Genomic DNA, 13361 nt, shown 5'->3' with positions numbered 1-13361 from the left:
CAATGGCCACCCAAATATTCAAACTTACCCCCATATCCCAAGTTTCCATAAAATGAAGAAAAGACTCAAAAGAAAAGCTAACCCTTGTCCCCAAACTAAACAATGAAGATAATCAGCAACTTTTCTTTGTTTAAGCTAATCTTAAAGTGGCATAAGTTATAACTAAATAGAATGTTTTCCTGAATTGTGATGGTTTCTTTTGGTCTTAGTGATGAAGCCAGTCACTTGCTCTGATCAGATATTTCTCTGTTTGCAGTTAGTCACTTCTTCATTGTTAGAGTTTCAGTGAGCTTGCTAGTTAACATTACAAAATGTCATGGTTGTTTTGATTCATTGCTTCACACAGCATTTCCCTTTTTATAAAAATGTTTTCCCCCTCACTGTTCTCACTGTCACTATTTTGCAAACTCAGCTGGTTGCACAACACGCGTGTGTGTGGTTTAGCAAGTTATCCCGGCAGTCCAACCTGTTAAATGGGCATATTAGTTAAATACAAAAACTAGATAATACAACTTACACATTTTGTTCTCAACAGCGGTTGACGGCTCTATTAACAAAAAATGATAGACAAAAAACGTTTTATAGAAATAAGGACATTATTATCGATGATTAACATCATTAACAAAACGTTTACATATCAAGCATCAGTTATGGGTATTTTAAAATAATCACATATTGATATTGATTGATATTTATAAAAAGCCAAAAAATAATATAATTGTTAATATATTAATATAATTTATTTGAAAAACATATAGGTAAATTAAAAAAATCACTAAGGCCTGGAAATGGTTGGGGTGTGGTGCTGGTTGTCAACCATGACCCACACTCAGATACGCAAACACGCACCTCATTGTCTCTCACATACTCTCTTTATCTCTCTCTCTCTCTCTCTCTCTCTCTCTCTCTCTCTCTCTCTCTCTCTCTCTCTCTCTCTTTCTCAAAACTGTACACACAAACTCACCTGAGGCCACTCTATCCCTCGTACACGTCTTGAACAGACAGGTCTGCGTTTGTCCGTTCCTCAGACACTTAAAATACATTACGGTGACAGGACCAAATCAGCACCACAGAAGAAGAACTTCAAGGTAAGTTTAGTTGATCGCTCATCAACTCACTTCAGCATTAAGTTTCCTTACCATGAATACTGCTGTGGTACTGGTCGTATGAAGCACTGGACCCAACCATATAAGAAAAATGACTCATGTATTAGGTGTGTTCATTTACATAAAATAATCACATATTTAGGATTATGTGATTATATTCTGTACCATATGTACCTATTTGATAAGAAAATCATGATTATACAATTGATTATATTTTCTATTCAATCAATCACTTTTTTTTTATTGACCGATTTTTTTGTTTATTGTTGACCACTTTTTACAGTTTGTATCTGATTATTAAAGTGTTGGTCTGCGTTATGTTTCTCTCTGACTGTCTCTCTCTCTCTCCGCAGGTGTAGCCCCTCTAGCTCGCTGCGCCTGGTTGGTGGTGGTTCACCTGCCGTGTGATTGGTTGGTTTCTTACTCTCAGCTGAACACAGCCGTTCAGATCCCGAAAGGCCAGCGGATCTCCAGGATAGTTTGGATAGTTTCAAGTGTCAGAAATCCCCGAACAGGAACGCGTGTTCCTTCCACTCAAGACTCTCTGTCTCCTGACCACCTCCTCCTCCTTCATCATGACCTCCACACACGCAGGCTCCCTTATTCCCCCCCTTGTGTTCTTCTCCTTCCTGTGGTCCTCAGCACTCTGCTTCCAGCCTCTCTTCTCATTGGTGGGAAATTCCTCCACTCACCTTGAAATCACACAGAGGGCGTTGCTCTACAAGTCCGCCCAGGTGTGTCAGGCGTTGGCCGCCGCAGAGGGCAGAGACTTCAGCCTGATGGTGGGTAGTCTCATGGGAGCGGAGGGGTCTTCACCATAGACATGTATACATATACGCTGCATTGACTGCTTCGACCCGTTCGCCCCATGTTGGAGAGAGAAAGACTGGCCTGTAAACAAAAACAAGTAAACAGGGGAGCAGCAGTGTTTCTATTTCTCAACTGATTTCCATTTATCATTTTTATATTCATATTAAATCATTATACATATATATATATATATATGTACACTGTTATTTTTAATATAATTAATTAATTTGTATTATTTATTTTTATATTCTATATTTTTATATAAAAATGCTTCGATCCAAAGGCCAATGCTGCAATTATATTTATTATATAATAATTAGTATATAATAATAATTATATATATATATATATATATATATATATATATATATGCTGTTCTCTGAAGTGAACTGCAGACCTCGTTTTGTACTCTACTTGTACTTAAAAGTTCTCTGTTCTCAATTTGTAGTTTATCAGATCTCCAGTTCATAGTTTACCCGCTGCTCAGTTTGTAGTTCTGCTGCTCCTCAGTTCATAGTTTACCCACTCCTCAGTTCATAGTTTACCCACTCCTCAGTTTGTAGTTTACCCGCTCCTCAGTTTGTAGTTGTGCCACTCCTCAGATAGACGACAGTTTGACGAGCTCCAAGGTGCAGAGGGCGTGCTCCACCAGCGGATCCACGCTCCTCTCGACCGTCATGTTCCAGACAGCCATCACCAACATATACCTGAGCAACGCCGCAATGGACGTGGCACTGGCGCTGGACGAAAGGGTCCACTTCGACGACGAAGAGTTCCAGGGAGGACGTGATGTCATCACAGCAGGTATAGTGGCAGGAAGTAGGAGGATTAGTGTGTCAGAATAATCTGTGTGCCGTGTGGTTCCTCCCCAATTGCCGCCCATTTGAATAACTGTTGGGTAGATATTATTTCATTATTTTACCGTTAAACCATTTAGTGTAAATGTTTACCCTAACTGCTGAGAATATGACCTTGATAACATAACTTCTACTTGTTTCAATGATATCTACCACACTACCCATGAGCCTAATGTTCTTAAACCTTTGGCACCATAAGTTTTAAAATCGTATTTAACATCAATGCTCCCAACAAATGTCAGACCAGCTGAATGCGGGGAACTGACACATTTTGAGAAGCATGTTTTTCTGGATTTTCTGAACCCCTGTTCTGATTCCATCAAGACTAAATTCATTCATATAAATTCTTGTCATTACAAGACACAATGAATGATTCCCTACAACCGGTTTGAAGGTATAATCACAACAGAACATCAATGAAAAGGGTGGTAGGAAACAGTTAAAGCAGTTAATTTCTGCTTCCTAGGCGTGTCTGCAGTGAAGGCCAGCGTGAAGCTGGAGAACTTTGTGGCTGGAAGGCTCAACCTGGGACGCGTCTGTCACACACTACAGGTGGGCTGGTGGGAGGGAGGGAACGATGTGGGAATCGGTGGGCAGAGGGAGGGGTGGGTGGAAGTGGTTGATGGATGGAGGGAGGGCTGGATGGATGGGGCTGGTCAGATGGTGGTAGGTGGTAGGAGGGGTGGCTGGATGGATGGGGCTGATCAGATGGTGGTAGGTGGTAGGAGGGGTGGCTGGATGGATGGGGCTGATCAGATGGTGGAAGGAGGGGTGGATGGATGGATGGGGCTGGTCAGATGGTGGTAGGTGGTAGGAGGGGTGGCTGAATGGATGGGGCTGATCAGATGGTGGTAGGTGGAAGGAGGGGTGGATGGATGGATGGGGCTGATCAGATGGTGGTAGGTGGAAGGAGGGGTGGATGGATGGGGCTGGTCAGATGGTGGTATAGTGGGAGGGTGGATGGATGGGTGGAGGGTGGAAAGATGGAGGGAAGGGTGGAGGAATGATTGTTGCGTGAGTGGGGATAGGATGGGATGATGACTCGAAGTATGGTGAGCATGTTTTGCTGGTGGAGCCGCCAGAGCTGTGTCCCTCTGTAATCTTTAATTATTTCCCCAGGACTTCTACAGCCACAGTAACTGGGTAGAGCTGGGGAACAAAGCCCCCTACAGAACGCTCATCAAGCCAGACCAGCAGCTAGACAACCTGGCAGGTAGGCAGCCTTCCCAGCCCAACAGCTAGTGTTTGAAACAGCATCGCATTTACACAAAGTCTTTGTGGGCCAAAACAAACTGGGTGAAATATATACATAGGAGGATAAGTGTAAAACATGGCAAAATGAGCCAAATGGTATTCCGCCAACAAACACGTGGGTGGGAGCACTGCAATACACTATAGGTACAAAAAGCTTTACAAATAGTTGTTATTCTGTATTCCAACGATACCCACACTTGAGCAGTTTGACTCTTAAAAGATGAAGGTGTCTTTGGTTCAGTCAAAGTTATAGCATTCTTCTAAACTCACTCTAGGCCCGAGCGTCCCAACCTGTCGGAACTGCACCAATGGGGACTGCACCGACAACATCCTGCCAGATGTTCTGCAACAGGGGCTCCTCACATCTGGCTACTTCAACATTTTCTCCTCAGACAAGCCAGCAGGTACCCAACCATTCCTAGACTAGGTCATTTTGGGACAAACCCTTTCATGGCGTGAACATACAACCCACGCTTGACCCTCTCAAGACCACTCACGGTCAGCCTGAAGACTCAATATAACCTCATGAGAGGCCAATGCCTGGCACACCTCAGTCTACATCTGGATGGCGTCACCACTCAGAACCCATTCTGAGCCAATCAGAACGATCCCACCAGATCACGTCAGATCAACCCCACGTTTCCCCACCAGGTAAATGCAGCCACGGCGGGGCGTTCGACAAGACCAGCCTGCAGGACCCGGTGGGAGGGATCAGCAAGGATGACCCAGGATCCCCCCACGGGGCCCTGCACCACCAGGCCGCCGACCTGGCCGTCAACGCCACCGTAGAGCTGCTGGAGGACATCCGATTGGCTGTGGGGGACAAGAACTTCCTACGGTAAGGACGTTGTGAACTCTAGCAGCTAAATACAATTTAAAAATCGCTAGCAATCTCTCTCTCCGTCTCTAGCTCTGGTTTCTATAATGTAGCACTTATTTTGTTTATTTTATGCACTTAAATGATTCATGCACTTTTTGAGGTATAGATAGCTAGATAGATAGATAGCCTTTATTGTCATTGCATCTTACAAAACAACAAAATTGGAGAGCTACTCCAGTAAGTGCCTCATTAATCATAAAAAAAACTCATTCCACCCTTCATTCATTCACATCACACACACACACACACACAAACACACACACACACACACACACACACACACACACACACACACACACACACATCGGTAGCGTCTCCCTGAGGGCATATATATATATATATATATATATATATATATCTCACTTACTATAAGTCGCTTTGGACAAAAGCTTTTGCTAAATAAATGTAATGTAATGTAGCAGTATGTAATCTGTGAGTTATTTAAATAGCATTTTTAATAATGATTATTATATAATAATAATATATAATAATCATCTATGTAATAAGTTGCCACGGTTACATTCTCTGGAGTCTCCAGAGATACTGGATTTAGTAGTTTTTACTTAAAAGTTAAAAGTATGCAAAACATTGCGGTCTGCCTCAATACGACATACTTCAAACTAGTGCTCAAACTTTGATCAGTTTTTGTTATTTATATTCTTTCTTGTACAGAGACCTGGACCGTTGAAGGTCTCTAATTAATTAATCTTATAATTTTCCGTTTCTCTTTCAAAAGATTGTCTTTTAACGATTGTACCTCTTTAAACGTTTTTCTTTAAATGTGATTCCTGCCTACTATGTAAAGCGCTCTACATGGTGTCTGTGTTGTGGCGGGTGCTGTACAAAAAGACTTCCCCGGCCTTCAACACCTTCAGGCAGGTAGTTAATAGCAGTTGTAGTGGATCTAATAGTATCCCACACCAAGAGCATTATGTCTGACACTTCGGGCATGTTTCAGTTCACTTTGGCTCCATCAGACGGCTGTCTGATGGAAGCGAACACGGAGCTGGTTTGAACTGGACGTGTGTGAAATTGCTCTTTACGCTAACCCAGTGGTTTTGGTCTGAATTGGGGGTGACCCGAACCCTTGAGGTGGCTTTGCTCTATATTCATGCTCCCCTGCTCTGCTCTGGCCCAGGTTGATGGGCCTGTCCCAGTCTTCTGTGCTGTGCTTCGTCATCGACACCACAGGCAGCATGAGCGATGACATCGCCGAGGCCAAGCGGGTGTCCTTCTCCATCATAGACAGCAAGAGAGGAACACAGGAAGAACCCTCAGCCTACATCCTGGTCCCCTTCAACGATCCAGGTCTCTGCCTGTGTGTATCTCTTTCTGGATGTCTTCCTGTCTCCCTGTCTGGATTCACCCAACCGTAACCATGAAACTAATATTCATTCACCTTTGTGATGTCCAGGTTTTGGCCCGTTGCTCATCACAACAGATGCAGATGTGTTTAAAGCCAACATCAACCGGCTGACAGCATCTGGAGGAGGAGATATACCAGAACTCTGCCTGTCTGGACTGCAGGTGGGACTCATATATTCATATCTTCCATAAATTCATAATATAAATACTACTCAGGATAACTGGTAGATACAAGTTATTAAGAGTAGGTTGGGGTTAGGCTCAAGGATGCGTAAAGATACACTGCGGACATTGTGGTGCAAAACAATAACATTCTGGTGTGGACACATCCAATCCATTAGAGATATTATCAAGACATATGTCTAACTGTTAGGTTTGCAATTGGTTGAAATATCAGCCCCCCATGTACACGGTCCAAATGTAATGGTAGATGCCATGAAAATGGCTGTTATTATAAATTTAATGTGTGCTTATGTTTCAAAACCCCCACTGTTTATGAAATCAGTATCAGCCAAGAAAGGTTAGCTTGGTTCATTCCTACTGATAATGGAAGCAAATACTGATTGAATTTTTTTTTTTTTTTTGGACTCAAAAGGTAGTTCATTCATGCTGTCAATAGATTTTCGGCAGGGTCCCATAAAAGAATAACTCTGTAGCAAGAAGAAAATCCCAACCGAAGAGTTGATGGAGCTGTTTTTTGACGTCTTCATTGTTCTTTCATGAATATTCCTTTCTTCCTGATGGTCTGTGAAGCACGCCAACTACCTAACATGTTTTTATTGGTTCCGTGTTTCCTCTCCCTGTGACCAGCTGGCTCTGACGGCAGCTCCACCTTCCTCTGAGATCTTCGTCTTTACTGACGCTCCCGCCAAAGACGCACACCTAAAGGGTGCCATCACTGCCCTCATAGAGACTTCCAAGTCTGTGGTAAGTCTGTCTGTCTGTCTGATCTGTATCTCTTTGGGGGCGGTTCATCTGTGGTTGCATGAGGAACACACTGTTGATTGTCCAACTCCAAGACTGTACTTTTTCATATCGTTTCCAACTTCCAGGTGACCTTCATGTTGACAGACGTGACGGCCAGTCGACGGCGCCGCCGCCATTCTCAGGGCGGGACTCGGGTCATGAGCCAATTAGATGCCCAGCTGTACCGGGAGCTGGCTCAGGCCTCTGGAGGACAGGCCATAGAGGTCACCAAGTCTGACCTGACCCTGGCCACTAGCGTCATAGAGGACTCTTCGGCCCCAGCTGTGGTACGACAGTAACCTAGAAACCTGTGGCACAAACACAACTTGGCTTATGTGCAACAGAAACCTCACAAACTGCAGCATAAACACAACCTGCCAAGCAGTGGTTGCTATTTTGATAACCTAGCTACATGTACAATAGAGGAGATTTGAACAGAAACCAATTGTATGACTGTACAAACTATTTAAACATGTTTCAAAACCGCTTGGACGGAGATGCTTGAACACCTTGCATTGCAGCATGTGTAGGCTTTAGCCAGCATGAACTTGTGCAGAACTTCATGCTGAACTGTACTGCATTCAGTAGTTGACCTGATGAGTAGTGTGTTGAAGTGAAGACGCGATGCTCTGTTGTTCTCATCATGGCAGGTCACGCTGCTCCAGGCTATAAGGAATCCAGGGAAGCCGGACACCTTCAGCTTCCAAGTGGACGAATCCATGAGAAACCTTACTGCCTACATCACAGGAGCTGCTTCCCTCACCTTTAACCTCACAAGCTCCTCAGGTACCACTCACTCCATTCAATATTACTGACTTAATAATTCCAGAGCAAAGATTCAGAGATATGGAATAATAATAAATATGGAGGCCCAGTGTTTCCCATTGATAGTTTCGCAAATTAGAGGCCTCGAAACAACATTTTGCATAGAGCCCCCAAAAAGCTAGACACGACCCGTCTTGTACCTTTGCCTTTTCTTTAGTTTTCCAAATTTTATTTTGCTACGAATCAAATGTTTTATGTTGACCAATAATTTGTGGAATAATCCAGGCTTAAATGGAGAAAATGAAGGGGATATGGCCTAACATATAACAATAGCTTTCAAGTTTTTGTTCATTCTTGGCTTGCAGCCCAGCAGGCCAAGAATGAACAAAAACTTGAAAGCTATTGTTATTGTGTTAGGAAAGAAGCTTTTCCTGAATCTGCTAGTGCTTGTTTTTAGACATCGGTAGCGTCTCCCTGAGGGCACATATATATATATATATATATATATATATATATATATAAACCCCCTAGGTTTGGCTCACCTTGATAAATCTCCAAAAATATAATGACAAGTGAAGTTGCTCACTATTGTTTTTTACCTGACCAAGGTACTCGAGTAAATCTACCCGGGAGTACTGGCACACTTTTCCCGGCTCTGTACTGTATACGGTGTGTACCTTCTGTGCAGGTAGCTCACAGGGCTCCAGCCAGCCCAGTGGCCCACTGGGAACCTTCTCCACCGTGGGCAACCTGAGACGCTTCAGCCTCATCGACAATCAGACAGGATTATGGGAAATATCCATTAATTCCAATGATCCCTACTCGCTCAAAGTCACCGGTAAGACCTTCAAGCCCACAATTGGCCAACAAGCCATATATTATCAACCAATCAATGAAGCATTAGGGTGTACCGGTAGACGTCCTGTCTCAACGTTTCATTGATTGGTTGGTAGAAAGCCGTTTTAAGCCATTTCAGCTCCAGATGTCAAACTGTTTAAGCGATGGTCTGTATCGTGCTGGGTCTGTTCCAGGTCAAAGTTCGGTGAACTTCATCTTTAACCTGATGGAAGCGCATGAGGGGGGCCACGGGGGCTACAGTCTGAAAGAGGGTCGCCCGCTGACAGGTGAAACCTCCCCCCCTCTCTTGGGAACCAAACATTCCTTCAAGGAAATGGACTGTACTGGTTTGTGTTGAAACTGGTTGGTTGGTCTGACTGGTTTATGTTTCTGACTGGCTGGTGGGTCTGACTGGTTTATGTTTCTGACTGGCTGGTGGGTCTGACTGGTTTGTGTTTCTGACTGGTTGGTTGGTCTGACTGGTTTGTGTTTCTGACTGATTGGTAGGTCTGACTGGTTTGTGTTTCTGACTGGTTGGTTGGTCTGACTGGTTTATGTTTCTGACTGGCTGGTGGGTCTGACTGGTTTATGTTTCTGACTGGCTGGTGGGTCTGACTGGTTTGTGTTTCTGACTGGTTGGTTGGTCTGACTGGTTTGTGTTTCTGACTGATTGGTAGGTCTAACCGATTGGTTGTGGCATGTTTTGTCTATCTACATTGTAGTTTCTGTTTGTGTCCAGCTGCTGAATCTCGATTTCCCTTTTCTCCTCCAGGAGGCAATTCTACCCTCCTAGTGACAGTGACAGGAAGTGACACGGCCAAGCTCACTGAGGTCTCTCTGGTCGAAGGCTCAGGGTCACAGCAGGTCAATGGATCAATTCGGGTAAATGGGGAATAGACTTTTCCCACGACTCGTGAATAAAACATCCATGCACTCTGTCCTCCACCTCTGGCTTCAGATGATGCAGTCAAGTCTTTTGGTTCCTGTCCTCCACAGGCGCTGGGCAGCAGTGACTACCTGGTCACCTTCTCCGACGTGCCAGAGGGCGAGTTCTCGGTGCGTCTGAGGGGTGAAGAGAGGGCTAGCGCCACCTCCAGATCCACATCAGCCCCCGGCACCTTCGAACGCCAGGCCCCCACCCAGCTCAAGACTTCCAGCATCTCCGTCTCTGTAAGAGCTCCATCTCCTCCTGACCCTTCCAACCTCCCCTCCACACCCCTCCAGTGGAGCTTCAGTTGCTCCGCCCACTCATGCGTTTACGACTAAAAACTGTCCCATCTAATGTAGTACACTTCTCCTCTTCCATCACTACATAGACCCTCTGTATATATTATTGATTTTTATTTGTGTTGTTGTACTTCTTGTTGTGCTGTCTTGCTCTGTGTGTGCTCTCATGAATCTGTAAAGCAACCTTGAGTGTTAGAAAGGCGCTATATAAAATAAACGTATTATTATAATTATTTAGTAGCCTAGTGGTGGCCAACGAGTGGCTCAGAATAAGCCAAGGGAGAGGGGGCGTCCGAGCCAACTCGCCCTGAATGTGTACTTGTGTGGTCTGGTTCCAGACCCAAGCTAACGCCACCTCGGTAGAACCGGGCGCCACCATCTCCGTCCCCTTCACCGTCTTCTCCTCCACCGCCGACGGGGTGGTCAACGCCAGCGCGACCGGCACGTACACCGTGCGCGTCAGCAACGACCAAGGTTACACCAGCTCGGAGCCCGCCACCGTAACCCTGGGCGACGGGGGAACCGCCAACGGCACGGTGGAGCTGACGGTGCCGGCGACGGCGGCGAGCGGCAGCGCCGTGACGCTGACGGTGGAAGCAACCAAGGACGCCGACGTCAACTACGCTGTGCTGAGGCTCGCTGTGACTGCCAAGGTAACGCTTCAGCCCTCAGCTTTTTATGTTTATTCAAGCCAATAGTTGATCTTATTTCGGCAATAAGTGGTTTGGCTTATGTCTGAGTGTTGGATAATTTATTTCACATAAATTATAGTCATCATTGTCTTAAATCTATTTCGGTCCCTTGCTTCCAAATCGTATTATTAAAATGTAAATATTGAACATTTTAAATATTATTATGTTGACGTTATATGTTGTTCCCGACCGCAGGTGACGGATGTCTCAGGCCCCGTGTGTCAGATGATCTCCATATCAGACACCTGTCCCTCCAGCTCCGCCCTCTGTAGCTCCGCCCAGTGGCAATTCTCCGCCCAGCTGACAGATGGGGAAAACGGTACCGGCATTGATTCGGTCTCCGTCCGCCAGGGGAACGGAACGCTGAACACCAGCAAGCAGGTGGGAGCGGCCGGAGAGAACGTCACCATGGTTACCTTCAGTGCCTCCTGCTGTGCGCAGACAGTAGAGCTAGTAGCTGTGGACCAGGCGGGGAACGTGGGAATTTGCACGGGACAAGCGAAACTCGAACAGCCCACCACGCTGGCGCCGGCCATCACTACTACTGCAGTTCCAACAACGTCCACCGGGTGGCGCCCTCTGACTATGTCTTCGTTGCTGTGGATTGGTGTCGCAGTCTCCCTCCTCTCGCTTTGAATTGGGTTAAACGGTTTTAATTTTTTGGCTGTAGTAGGCCTACTGGATTCCATGTAAAGAAAATACAATTAAAGGACAATCCCGGTATTTTGAACATTGAGCCCCCTTTCTAGTTTGTCGAGGATGAAATAGTATAATACATTTTGACTATTGGTCCTGTCTCTGGTATTTGGCTCATTTAGAATTGCCCCTGTCTGCTTCAGAATGGCTGGCTATGGGCATTCACAAATCTGTCCTTAAAACAACCCTAAACAATCGTTTTCAGAAATGTGCAACTCACCGAGTGGTTAGTGGTGTTCGTTGATGTTCCAAATCACATATCGTAGCGATATATACAGTTATACTACTTATATACATATATACTTAGGCCTATTATAAATTATAATATGTAGGACCTATATATGTATATAAGTAGTAGTATTAGTAGTAGTATTAGTTATATTATGTTATATTATATTATGAAATTATTATAATTTGGTTGTCTCAGATTGGTTATAATTTAGGCTGTAACCAATCTGAGACAACCAAATTATAATAATTTCATAATATAACTAATCAAAGATAACCAAGTTATAATAGTAATTTTATAATATCACTTATCAGAGGTAACATTATAATAGTTATAACAAGAGACAACCACGTTTATAATAGTCTCATTATATTATAACCAATAATAATTATAAACCAATAACCAGCTGTTGAAGGTATAATTTTTGCATTGAAGTACTTTGTACAGGTTTTTCCTGGTTAGGGATGTCATGTATGGTCTTTATGTTGTTTAGTGATTTTTCTCCCCCTGTCCATCCGATGTTAGACTTCCCCTCGCTTCGTGGTTCCTGCCACTCCCGACTGCAATCACTTCATTCCCCTCACTTGAGTTTTCCTGTCAATCTTCCCACCTGCACCTCATTCCCCCATTAGTCTCTCCCTTTATATACCAGCTCACTTCACCTGTCACGTCATCGGTTCTTTGTTTTTGTTATGCCTCTTGTTCCTCTTGGTTTCTAAATTGTACGGTGTTATGTCGTCTTTTCATGAAATGGAGATCAAGTATCTTTATTAAAGCCCCTTTTTTGTTCCGTTTTCTGAGTTGGCTGCAATTGGATCCTATATCCCTCCTTGTTCCTGCTACCCCGCCAGCAACTGACCGGCTGGGGTGCAAGGAGGAAAGTGCCCAGGCAACACCTGGCACACATGTACATCAATTGAACGTAGTTATCTTTTTTATAATCTACAAAAGCAGCGGATACCTTTTAGTATTCAGCTTCAGATGTTTGCGCTCCAGTTCAGATCACCCATGATCCTGCAGCTTGGATTAATATGAACGGTTGGCCGACACACTTTACAGTGGGTCTACATTATGGAGTAAAAATGGACCATGAGCATGTAATACTGGGTAAATGTAATTTTAAGCACCGAACAATCCGAAAGATGTGACGGTATATTAAATTTGTTTTTGTAAGAATAGCAATATAGGCTACTGCCACCTTGTGGTTTTATTCTAAATTCGCTATTTGAAGGCGGGCGTTACCTGTCTGAATGATTGACATCTATTTGTTTCCCCATGATGGTCTGTATGAAATTAACTTGCTATGTGTGGCATCTCGAGCACACAAGAATTGAGCTCTTATTGCGTCAAGCCATCTTTATTTTTCCCAGTCCATGCGTCATCAAGAGATAAAACCGGCAAAACTATTATCCGTTATTAGAGAGACACGTGATGTTGAAAACTTAAATCAATCATGTACAACTTTGGAGTGTTTTCGCAAGTTTTACAACGTGCACATTTTTTTTAGGAATCTAATAACGTGAAGATATAATTTAACTATTTTTGAAAAGCTGATTTGAAATCCTTACATCTTATGACTTTTAAATGTATTCTTAATTGTTTTGTATCAAGGGTTGTATCAGTCCTGCGTCTTGCCAGTATGGTGTTTCGACATTAAATACTGTCATATTTCTTCGT

At 44.0% G+C, this 13361-nt stretch overlaps 1 protein-coding gene across 1 annotated transcript; it reads left to right on the top strand.

Moving 5' to 3' along the window:
- Positions 1-1681: 1681 nt before the first annotated feature.
- On the top strand, positions 1682-11395 carry vwa10.2 (von Willebrand factor A domain containing 10, tandem duplicate 2; the record flags this gene model as incomplete). The annotated part of the gene is made up of 17 exons (XM_084465057.1): positions 1682-1888; positions 2519-2720; positions 3240-3325; positions 3893-3986; positions 4303-4431; positions 4679-4865; positions 6046-6215; positions 6322-6434; positions 7083-7199; positions 7325-7525; positions 7889-8024; positions 8692-8841; positions 9035-9127; positions 9613-9722; positions 9837-10010; positions 10406-10720; positions 10955-11395. The coding sequence occupies 17 exons, from the start codon at positions 1682-1684 to the stop codon at positions 11393-11395; spliced, it is 2925 nt and encodes a 974-aa protein (XP_084321183.1).
- Positions 11396-13361: the final 1966 nt, after the last annotated feature.

The sequence above is a fragment of the Micromesistius poutassou genome (genome assembly GCF_964030765.1).
Source record: "Micromesistius poutassou genome assembly, chromosome: 3".
NCBI lineage: Eukaryota > Metazoa > Chordata > Actinopteri > Gadiformes > Gadidae > Micromesistius > Micromesistius poutassou.
The sequence above is the reverse complement of the archived record's forward strand: the minus strand, read 5'-3'. Positions and strand labels throughout refer to the sequence as shown.